Source organism: Parasteatoda tepidariorum, chromosome 2 (genome assembly GCF_982258835.1).
Source record: "Parasteatoda tepidariorum strain Cologne lab strain chromosome 2, Ptep-v5.0, whole genome shotgun sequence".
Taxonomy (NCBI): domain Eukaryota; kingdom Metazoa; phylum Arthropoda; class Arachnida; order Araneae; family Theridiidae; genus Parasteatoda; species Parasteatoda tepidariorum.
Window position 1 is genome coordinate 113201168 of NC_141756.1, and position 12702 is coordinate 113213869.

At 31.1% G+C, this 12702-nt stretch overlaps 1 protein-coding gene across 1 annotated transcript; it reads right to left on the reverse strand.

Moving 5' to 3' along the window:
• Positions 1 to 953: 953 nt before the first annotated feature.
• LOC147816064 (uncharacterized) lies at positions 954 to 1838 on the reverse strand. The gene has a single exon (XM_087156703.1). The coding sequence runs from the start codon at positions 1836 to 1838 to the stop codon at positions 954 to 956; it is 885 nt and encodes a 294-aa protein (XP_087012829.1).
• Between the last annotated feature and the right edge of the window lie 10864 nt (positions 1839 to 12702).

The following is a 12702-nucleotide window of genomic DNA, read 5'->3' on the forward strand; positions in this document are numbered from 1 at the left end:
GCGGCTACAAATATATCACTTTTCGGCTTTTCGGGGATAACTATTTATGTCGTGATCTCATGTAACCAAATATTTGGAATCCTGGTTGACCTCTTGTTAGCCAGTTAGTCACCAAAAATCCCGCGCTTCTGCTATTGCTATTGCTTTGGGCGAGAAAATGGTTAAAACAAGCATCGAGACAAATTATCCTTCAGAAATCTTTGGTGGAACCAACATGCATTTGCATCTCATGCTGAGGAAAACAACGAAAGCCTCCTACGGTCAACCCGATGACGAGATGACTCTAAACCTTGATGCGTATACAACTGAGGATATTTTACATCAACATTGAGACCAGGGCGAGCTGGAAGCAGAATTTGAATAGACCAATCATCACTTGGATTTGAACCTAGCTCACCTCTTTGAAAGGCGAATGCTCTGTACCCTGATTGCTTCAGGTTGAAATCAATGACACCTCTACGCCATGTACAACAATTAGCCAGGGTAGGAATCACTATTTTAAAAGAGAATAATGAACTAAAACGCAGCTCAGAGAATCCAGGCTTAATATGCTCGCTATGGAGTGACTCTACTTGATTAACCAAATCTGTCGACTTATCTCGTATCCTTACCACAAATGGTGTAGTGCCTCTCCAGAAAAATGACAGGCTACACGTAGTCAAGGAAACCATCAAACGTATTGTAAAATTACCATGAATGGTCTAGTAGCATCCCTTAGACAACCCTGATTGTTAATAATATTTCTCCATATTAATTATAATTTCTAAAACTCAATAGATGGCGCTCTGCGCAGTAATGTAAAATCAATAGTTTTCTAATCTGTTTCCTCCATGACACTGTACCATTATCATCATCCTATTGTTATTAAATATATATTATGTTAAAAAAGAATCGAAACACCGAGATCTGAGATCATATCACCGTATTTCATATAGGAGCAAATCATTAGCACTTCATCCTCTTGATATGATATCAGCTGGATTATCATTTCCCTTTATGTACTTCCAATTAGTAGGATCTGTTAAAGTTTGGATCTCATTCACTCTGTTTGAAATAAATGTCTTCCACTGATTTGCATTTCCTCGAATCCAAGTAAGGGCTATGGTTGAGTCAGAATATAGAATATAGTTGTTATTTATTTGAAACTTTTTCCTTAAAGTATCCAATAATCTGGAACCTATAAGAGTGGCCATCAGTTCTAATCTTGGTAGACTCAACTTCTTCAATGGTGCAACGAGTGCCTTTGAAGTAACGAAGCTTACGTAAAAATTTTGATTTCTTTCATATCGAATATATGCAATCGCTCCATACGCCTTCTCACTTGCGTCACAAAATATAATTATCTTATAATTCCCTACTTCGGAACAGCTATCTTCTTCATGAAAATAATATCTTGGTAGTGAAAGTTCTTTTAATACATTTACTTCCTTAAACCATTTTTCCCATTTCAGTCTTAAAATATCTCCGAATTCCTCATCCCATTCTAAGCCTTGTTCCCATATTTCTTGAAGAAGAATTTTAATTCTAATCGTGAATGCTATTATATATCCCATTGGATCAAATAATTTCGATGATATGCGTAATACGCTTCTCTTAGTATTTTTCACATTTCCCAAAGAATCAATTAAAGAACTTAGATCTAAATTAAATTCATCCTTTAAAGTATTCCAAATTAATCCTAAAACTTTTAAAGGTACTGTTTCTTCACTAGGATATTTTTCAAATTTTGTGTCTTGCCATTTTTGGCATAACTCCTTAGAATTACTATTCCACTTCCTAAGATTTATTGATGCATCCTTTAATATCAATTTAGTGTCCCTGGATAATAGTAGTCCCATCTTCAATCGTATTTGTACCAGTAATAAGATCGTCGACATACAAATTTTCATTTAAAACCTTACACGCCAAAGGATGAGATTCTTTATAATTTTTGATATGATACTTTATTGTTCCAGCCAGTAAAAATGTTGATGATTTTACTCCGAAAGTTACGGCTCTATTGCGAAAAACCTCAATTTTCTTGGGAGGGAATTGCTCTGACCAAAGAAATCTAAGATAGTCCCTATCATGTTCATCAATTAACAATTGTAGGAAAGCCTTTTCTCAATCAGCAATTATTCCTATCTTAAACTCGCGAAGTTTTAATAGTAAAATTAAAAGATTATGGTTTAGATTGGGACCCGATAATAAGTTATCATTTAGAGAGTAGCAATTTTTTTCTTTAGCCGAAGCATCAAAAACTATCCGTAACTTTGTAGTTTGTTTATCATTTCTAATTACTGGATGATGAGGTAAGTAATAAACCATATTTGGAACTATTGATTTATCATTAACAGGCTCTATTATTCCTTCCGATAATTGTTCTTTAAAAATACTAGCATAATTATCATGCAAAGAAGGATTTTTATTAAAACGCGATGTTAAACTAATTAACCTTCTTTTACATAAATTAAAATTGTCAGAATTGTCAGCGGTTCACGGATTCCAAAAGTATAAACTAATAAATTTTCCTTTTTAATTATCGGGAGATTAAGCTTTTGAACTAATTCTCTAGTAATGAATGACCTCATAGATGCGGAATCATTGATGCGGACCAAATGCAAATTCGCAACACATGTTTGTAAAAACACTGGATTGAAATTCCCCTTTTTGTCCCTCTTCGACATGAGAAACACTGACTACAACTGTATTTTTCTCTGCGGTTTCTTGCGAACTTTCGTTTTGAGTTTTCGGAATTCCAAAACGATTTATTTCGTGATGAGATTTACTATTAAATTTTTTACAAGGACTCATTTTACTCCTAAATTGTGAACTTAAATGTGATTTACGGAAACATTTAAAATAACGACCTTCGCGCATTAATCTATCTCTTTTTTCAGAAACCGACATTTTTTCACAAATAAATGAATCATGTTCTGATTTACAAAATACGCAATTAAATTTTACATGAGTAGCCAATGCTGAAGCTGTAGGAATTTTCGATCTGAACTGTTTTTTGTTATTTATTACTTCCCTGGAATTATAATAATTATAGTGTTTATTTTTCTTAGCATTATCATGGAATAATGTAGATGATTCGCGTACTTGAATTTCTTCCTTAATAAATTGAATTAATTCCGAAACATTAAAATCTGATTTTGATTTTCGTTTGCGGTTGTATTCTTAAGTTAAATCTTCTGGTATTAGTTTTAATAATATAGGGCATAATAAGTGTCCATATGTTCCAGAGACTACATTTAGGCTTTCTAAAGATCTAATGTTTACTTCTAAATTATCATATAAATTCCGTAATGCTCTAATATCACTAGAAATTTTTACGGGATCAAGATTTAATAGACGATTCATATGACTGTTAATCACTAAATCTTCGCGCCCAAATCTAACTTTTAACAATTCTATACTTTTCATATAATTTTCTTTAGTCAAAGCAAACCCTTTAATAGCATTTAATGCAATTCCACCAAGTAAGCTTTTTAAATAAGTAAATTTTTGTACCTCAGTTAAACTTTCGTTTTCATGGATCGCGATTTGAAATTGATTCCAAAATTCAAGCCATAATGTTGTTTTACCGTAAAATTTATGTTTAATTTTGGAAGTTTTAACTGCATTACTGTCTGGAACAAATTTAGATTTTTCGTATTGTGCGCTGTTAAATGATTCTTCTCCTCTACTTTCTTTATTGTTTTCTTTCAAAAATCTTGCGATTCGAGATTGCCACTTTATTGATTTTTCAGAATATTCTTTTTTTTTAACATAATATATATTTAATAACAAAAGGATGATGATAATGGTACAGTGTCATGGAGGTAACTGATTAGAAAACTAATGATTTTACATTACTGCGCAGAGCGCCATCTATTGAGTTTTAGAAATTATAATTAATATGGAGAGATATTATTAACACTGATCTCTCTCCATTTAAGTCTCCATCCATTTACAAATATTATCTGGAAAGTTCACCTGTGTCAAAGAAGTACAGAAAACCGTGGAAAACTGGTAACCCTGCAGTTGGTACGCTGATACCATCCTATGTTCTGCGCGATTATTTATAGTATTACAGCTCTAAATGAATTGTAATAATACTATTAGTAATAAAATTCGTCTGGTTACACCTAAACTCGTCATCACATTAGCAATCTCATCGAAAATTTCTCTGAATTTGAAATATAGTTATCCCAGAAAATCGATTAGTGATTTATTTTGGCAGCTATTTCATGAAACCTACCACTCAAAATATTTCAATACAACTCCGATAACATTATTTCTTGTTTTGCGTAATTTGGTATGGCAAGTCATAAAAAATCACGCTGGATAACTTTTGCTTTTATTATCGGTTTCTCAGGTAGTACAAACCAATCTTAATGGTTGTAAAGCTTGATCTCAAATTTGTTAATGAATTAGAACTTTCTAAGAAGTTTCGGAATCCGTCGCAAAGAATTTTCTTTTAGTAAACATGTTTTTTTTCCGACGGAGTTAGATTATTTAATCATGAAGATATAGGAGAGTAGCTAAAAAATATTGTCCTAATTGTCTAGTCAGCTAGGCAATTTATAGTTTAAGCAGGGGTCTGTCCAGACATTTTGTGAAAGGTCCGTTTTTCGTGAAATTGTGAAAAAATTACTCACATTCTTTCAACCAGGGTCCGCTTTTATGAATTTGTGCAAATAGGGTCCGTTATTGCAAAAAAAAAAAATTTCAAGGAGTTTTTAAATTGTATAGACATACAAGATTATGCTCAACACTGTAAAATTGTAATTAAAAAAATTTAATTTTAAAAAATAAACAACAATTGCTGCTTCTAAATTAGAGATGCAACATACAAATATTTGGTATTTAGCCTACACTGCTGAACGCAGAATATTAATTTCGGACGAATAATGGAAGAATCGTCTGCCGAAGACAAAACTTAATTCGTTTACATCCATCTTTCTTGTTTTCTGCCCTGGAAAGGGTTTATTCGATTTACAAAATAATAATGAAGATAAACAAATTTGTGAAGGGTCCGATTAAAAGAAAAATCATTTTGTGAAGGGTCCGTTTTTAAGTTAAAATATTTTGTGAAGGGTCCGTTTTTAAGTTAAAATATTTTGTGAAGGGTCCGTTTTTACGAAAAGATATTTTGTGAAGGGTCCGTTAACGGACCCAAATTTCTTCTAAACAGACCCCTGGTTTAAGCATCTTAACTTATTTATATATTTTTTTAATTACATATTATTAAACTTTTCCTCATAATCTTAAATCAAGCTATTTAAAATGACAAAATTCAAAATTTAAACTAAATCGGACGAATAGAAAATAAAATTTCTAAATTGTATTTGTAAATTTTCACTTCTCGAAAACTCTCCGAACGATTCTGCTCATATATTCGTTAGAAACGTTGAAAACATTTATGTACTTAAAAATCCGCATTTGTTTCAGAAGTTATTGTCCCAAAGTGGACTGATTAATTGTTCTCAGTAGTAGGTCACAGAAGTCGAGTATCACTGTTCAGTGAGCGGATGGGTGACTGCATTGATCACTCTGAGGAAGGACCACGAGTGCAAGGCATCGGTCCTCGTTAAGCTGTTCTACCATAAAGTGCTCGACTTAGATCGGAGGTCGGTGGGCTGCCAAAGAGGGGGTGCCATCTTCTCTGCATAATTAGCTTGTCAAAAACCAACAGTAGATCTATATGACATACCATCAAAACAGACAACAAGAACAGAACTCATGAAGAATAGCCTTTTAACATGGCAGCAAAAATAGGATAGTGATGATACAAAAGGAAGACACACTTTCCAATTTATCCCAAAAGTCAGCTATTGAAAAATCTACTCCAACTTCTATATCAATCAATTTCTAACTAACCATGGAGCCCAAGGTAGTTCAAAATTGTTTGGGAAAGTCCCGAACTGCAAAGTTTGTAAAACTTATGAAGATTTCGAACACATACTTACTGTCTGTCCAGTTTATGATAATTCAAGAATTAAATTTTTCCCGAGAAATTTCAACTTTGATACCATTAATAGAAACTAAACAAAGGAATTGAAGAGATTTTTAAAAGACTTTTTGAAGACCGAATGGAGGATCTGGCCTAAACCGATCATTCAACTGTATTCCCTGGATGCCCCGAAATGGGGGCGGGACAGGGTAAAGCCGAACTCTTCTCTGCACAGGATTAAAATCGTGATTGCTTGTCTTCGAATCATCTTCACTGATCTTTCTCAGACCGTCACCAATAGCCCATTGTGCAGTTCTAGTCCGCTGTTAATAAATACTACTACTTCATCAGTTATTAAATAAATTAACAAATAATTATTAAAAAAAGTTTTCACATGGATCTTTGGATAAATGAATTTTATAATCGAGTGCAAAAGTTGCTTCCCCATTTAAAAAAAAAAACAATCTCGAAATGGCGGAATACGTACATTAACATTAAGGGACCCAAATTTTCGAATGTTTTTCTGACTAAATTATTGAGACTATAATTTCAAGAGTTCAGCCCCCCCCCTCCATCTATTTTTGTATAATCAGAAATCTAAATTTGTTAAAGGATAAGTTTTTTCAGAGAAAGTATATTTTTTTCTCTGAATTCGTTACTTATTTAATAGTATTAATTAGCGTGCTTGAAGACATCTCTTTAAACCATTGAGATTGTTTTTTAACACTCGTAAGTTGCTATTATCTGAACAAAAGTTATTCAGGGTGATATATTTCTTATTTTTCCTAGCTGTTGCGTTGTTGTTTAACCGTTTCCAGTTATTTCTGGACTGTACATTGGCCATAGAAATGGTTAGAACTACCGTTTTTGAGCGTAGCAGCTGTGAAACGAAAAGTGTTTATTTGCATCAAACTACTCGAATGATATTGTTGAGAAATAAGCTTAGCATTAGAGCAAAACTGAATTCTAGAGATTGTGGAACAGGAATTTTTAAGTATGTTTATGTTCCGACTGCAAATTATCTTACATCGTTCCTACATGGTTCCATGGAAAAATTTGTCAGTTCTGGAAAGAAAGTACTCATCTGAAGAAAATGCTAAACAAATGGATTAAAAAATATCAACCTTTTGAAATAGTGTCTTATTACTATATTACCCAAATACCCTTTGGAAATATTTCTAAGATGATTAAAGCAGGTTATAGCTTAAAGGTTCAGAGGCAAGCTGATATGTTGAGTTTATGATTGTTAATCTTTTGAGAGGCTTGTTGATACCGAAAATGCTTTCGACCATTCTCGTTCTTGGCGTTTTTGGAAAACCTCAAAAAGGAAAATAAAGTGTGATATTTGTGTGATTTCCAAACGAAATGTGCTTAGAATATCTCATCTAATTCATGAAGTGATGGAACCACGGGGAATTGGTCAAACTTTGTCATTGGCTGGAAAAGCTGTGTGTCAGCAAGAAAAAAAACTTAACGGCATGAATGGTCAACACTAAATTCACAAGGATTGCCCTCATGATCTCTAAGGAAAAACTACGTTAATGAATTATTAAAATTCCATATGTTTTTAAAGTATATATATAGAGAGAGTTCTGCAATGATTTGTAAAGTAATGTTTGGTATTACGATTCTCTAAAAATGGACTTTAAATGATGTCGCAGCAACCTCGTGTGGCATGCTATAGATAGGGAACTAAGTGTAAACAATAACAAGGTTCTGACAGAATTTGGTGTGTTCCTCTGCTTATGTTATGTCCGATGTTCGAGCAGGATTGATATTCCAGTGAGTTTTAATATTGAGTTTTGTCTTTAAATTTGCAAGGATTTTTTTTTCTCTATATTCTTTCAGCTCTAAGGTCAAGATCCATAAATCCTTTTAAGCAAACAAATGTCACGGTACAAAGTTTTTTTTTTATCTTTAGCTGAGTTAAATTGATTTATAAATTGAATGGTAAACAACTCATATTATAAACTGCACAAGCACGACAATATTATATAAGGACATGGTTTTAAGATAAGGTTTAAAAATAAATCAGAACTAAGAAGTCTTATTACGAATTTTAACAGCTTTCGCCACCTGTGCCTGGCTTTATATAGTTCTCCATTGGTCAAAAAATCGGTTCTTTCGAAAATAAGAAAATTCGAGTTTTTTGTAGAAAATACTGTTCAATAAGAAGAAAGGGCATCGAAATAGGATATGGCTAGACTACAGAGCCCTGTTTGATGCTTCAAAGAAAATTCAGAGAAGTGCACCAGAGGTGTATGATAGTAACAATCATCTGTGTAGATTCAGTGCAACTGAATGTTTCGGGATAACTCATGTAAAGCTTAGAGTGTGTTGCGTCAAAGGTCACTGAATTTTTAGCTATTTTTAAAAGTAAAATCTTGGAGTTGATGAACTAAAGAATGTAAATGTTTCGTTATTTGAATAAAATATTACAATCATGCAATAATTTTTCGTTGTGTATTTCTTTACTAAAACGTATTGAAATAAATGAGTGGTAGTGTGTATTGTGTGTTAAATTGTATGAATTTCGTAAGAGGTATCAGTAGACTCAGTGGTGAAATTATTTTACTAAGTCAACTTTTTTATTGTTTAAATTAAAGGCTTAACTTTGTTATACATTTTAGTATTAAACATTGTATTTTTCAACTCTTCTTTATTACTCTCTCAATCTTTTCACCTCTTAACATCTTGTTTTATTTTTGTTTAAAACCATGAACTTTAAATTTTAAATTTAAAGTTGCGTTACACACGCGCTTAGGTAAATTTATGTTGTGTTTATAATGTTTAAATATCTTTTTGCTAGTAGTTGTTTAGATCTAGTAACTCCATCTCATCATTTATGGGGAAATGGAATTTTTCGGGGAAAGAAGAGGAAAAAAGTTTAACCCCTTCCGATTAGATCAAAACTTATGTTGTAGTGGAATAAAGTGATGCGTATTAAACTAAAAAAAAAAAAAAAAAAAAGAAAAAAGAAAAAAAAAACGAAAAATAATAGTTAAAATTATTTTACAGGATTCATTTAATTGTTCCATCTAATGTGTCACAAACATTTAAAGCTTTTTTTTCCGAAACTTGACAACTATTTTGAAAAGCCTTTTATTAGCACGATAAAGGCTAATACAAAAAAAAAGAATCTGACATTAAAGGATTTCTTTTTTGTGTATTAAGCAAATATTTGTATGCATTTAAAAATATTTTGAAAACTTTTCATCGTAAATATAATGGGAGGCCTATTAATTATGATTTAAAAAAAAAAGTTTCGAAAAGTTATAAATTGGCGAAAATGAAATTTTTTGAAGAACTATTTTCACGTATTTTTTTTTCTTGTTAAACACTTAAAAGTTTATTATCATGTTAAAAGTTTAATACTTTAAAGTTTATTATCACAGTTTTTTATCATGTATTTTTATCAAAAGTGTTCATTAGTTTAATTATTATTTACATTTATCTAAAACTATAGTAAATACACCTAAAATACTCTTTTCTTTCCCTTGGTGTCTGACATAATTTTAAATTTCAATTCCGCAAAGCATCTCAACATTTTAAAGGTCTTGAAATGAAAACCTTCAATCATGACTTTTGAAAGTAATTGACTATGTAAAAGTGAGATCTATGAAAAAATTAGTAAATGAGTAGTTATTATACGCATCGCTTTATACATGCTACATAACCATAAGAAATTCGATTATAATCATACTATTTGCTGACGAATGAGATAAAGTATTCGTATAATGAAATATTAAATTAAATAAAAATGAAGTTAATATAGCTTCCATATAACTGTGCTTAAATACTATCTTCAGTTTTTTTTTATACTTAACTGCTTTTATTTTGCAATTTCTGGGGCCTATATCTTTAACTACATCTTAACGGCCCGGGTTTTGTGAAATTTTGTATTTCCTTCTATAAATAGGTGTGATTTTAAAAACATACAGCTGGGTTTATTTTATGTTTGCTGAATGATGCTGAAATGGTAACCTTTTTTTTTTGGAAGGAAGGGGCTAAGAAGGAAGGATGGGATAAGAAGGAAGAAAGGGGTTAAGAATTATATGTTAGAAACCCTGAAAATGAAAGTGCTTATTGTGAAAGAGAGGCCAACCACGAGAAAGAAAAAAAAAATGGTAAATAGGTGGAAAAACTTTAGATCAAAAGATCGAAATACTGAAGGAAAAAAAACTTGCGTAGGATTCACAACCCATACCCTCCAACTACGACGGAATTTTCGTCCTTTCACAAAATATTTTTCTTTTCGCTAAGACTATTATGCATGATTCTGATTTGATACATTATAATTAAAAAAGAAATATTTGCCACTGCTAATAAATAGTTTGAAAAGATGTCGGATTGTCAAAAGGTCATGCCCATAATTTCTGATGAAATTTTCAAGAAAGTTCCATTGGTTTTGAATATTTCGTTTTTTAGTTAATTACCTCATTAATAATTCTCAAACTTCACATGTTGGTTTGGATGACACCCATAGTGATTTATAATTAAATTCTTTCTGCAATAATTTATCGTTATATATAGCAGGTGCTGCAAAAAATAATCTTTCGAATCTTTTTTTGTTTATTATTATAATATTACAATTGGAACAATAGCTGAATTTATGGGCCTTCTAACAGAATTTCACAATAAGCCTCTTTCATTGCACGACTCCGAGAACGATTCTGATACGAATCTAAAACTTACTTTTGATGATGTTGTAAACTAATACTGTACGAATTTTCTGAAATTAGAAATTTATTCAACAACGACAACGTTATTAAGTTTGAAATTCAATGACATTTAAGACTCAAAATCGCATTCATTGAAAGATTTTGGGATGCCCAATTTATACGTAACTCAAGTTTGAGTTGCGTTACTTTAGAGTGCAATACCTTATTTTTTCTATGCATTCGATACAAGCTCCTTTTTATGGACTTCTAGTCTAGAGAAACAAGGTACCTCATTATCTTTGTAATTTTCTATCGCAATAGCGAGTATGTTCCTAATAAAAGGTCAAAATTCTGAAATTTGAAAATACAGTAAAAGTTCGTTATTATGAGAATTCATACTAGCAGATAACGGTGGCGCTAATAAGAAAAATACATTTTTTACGTTAAAATAGGAATAGAATGACTAAATAATGTAATTGATATGTTAACCTCATTTTTTTCTTTTATTGTGTAAAAGTATTTTGATTTAAAATAATCAAAAGAGTAGACTGGTTTCCATAAAATTTTGTAAACTGAATTCACTCTGTAGGTTATGCAACATGTCCACATAAGATATGTTTTAGCCAGAAGTTTTCAAATCGTAACAGTTTTTTACAAAAATAAAATAAAGGCAATACCTCTTGATGCCCTTCATAACAGTGAATGTTTACTTTATTAGGTAGTCAAGAAAGAAAATTAAGGTATGTGATAGATATTTCGTTAACAAAAAGCTCATTCTTTTTAAGTCTGAAACCGAATTTCTCAAAATAGCCGAACTTGCCTTTTGTTAAGAAAAATATAGTTTATCTGGTGGTCGCTCATACATTTATAAAAGAAAAATGTTAAATTTGTAAGAAAGTAAATTTGTTTTTCGCTTTTCTAAATCGTTATTAAAAATTAATAATATATCCAGTTGAAGCCATTTTTATATATATTACTCACTGAAACAGCTGAAAGTTGATGCTTCTAATGTCACTTGCTAATACAGAAAGCCTGCTTGGTGTAACCAAACGTATCTAAGGAAGAGGGTACGTTTCTTGCAGAAAATTGTATTTTCCTAAAAGCAAAATTGTTGCAATATCAAACGGCGAGTAATTTTTAACTCGTTAAAAACATTTAATTTTAACACCTTTAATATTAGTATTTTGACGATGATTTAGGGCTGATATAATAGGCTCTTGATAAACCGTACTCGTTATATCGAAATTTTACTGAATCACATCCTTTCGTTTTTAAAACTGGATTTAACTCTTAAGTGGCGGAACAGCAAAGATTAATTGCAGAACTTCTGAGTTAGAACAAAAATTTTAAATTTTCTCACCTAGAATTCTGTCAAAAATAAACTATCGGCCAATTTTGTGTTTTAGATACTTGTAATAGTTCTAATAATTATTGCTAATCAGACATGGCAATATCACCATATTAACGCAATATGGTGAGAAATATTTTAACCAAAACTCCCATGATAATAATGATAATCTGGAAAATTGACTTTCCCAATCCTCTAGGCATATTTTTAACGGCTTCTTTTTGCCATTTTCACAAAAAATTTTAAATATAAAAAATTTAATAATGAATATTAAATATTTAAATATTAAAAATTATTTAAATATTAAATGTGAAGGAACATTAACAAACCACTAAACCCTTTCCTGTTACCATTCATTACAAAAAACTAAAAACCATTGGAATGCAAACGTTTCATCTTTTTTAAGCAACTACTACTCTTTTAAAGTAATATAAAATTGAAATATAATTCTTTATTCGATTGTAATTACTTGGGTGATGTTTGACTAAAATCTGAAAATTCCCATGACTGAAAAGGTTAAAGTTATAATTTTTTTTAAGTGAAAAATTACCAACAAAAAACATGCCAAACAAAGCTTGGCAGATTGCTAATTTAAGTAAAATATTTTCTTTCGTCAAGTTGAAAACAAAACTTAATAGATCCAATTTATAATTTCTGCTGCACCAGAATTTTCTTGGAATAATAATTAATATACGAAACTGAGAGGAATTAAGATAATCAAGGAAGCGTTTAATGGTGCATACTTATTGGAAAATTATGAATAATTACTGCAA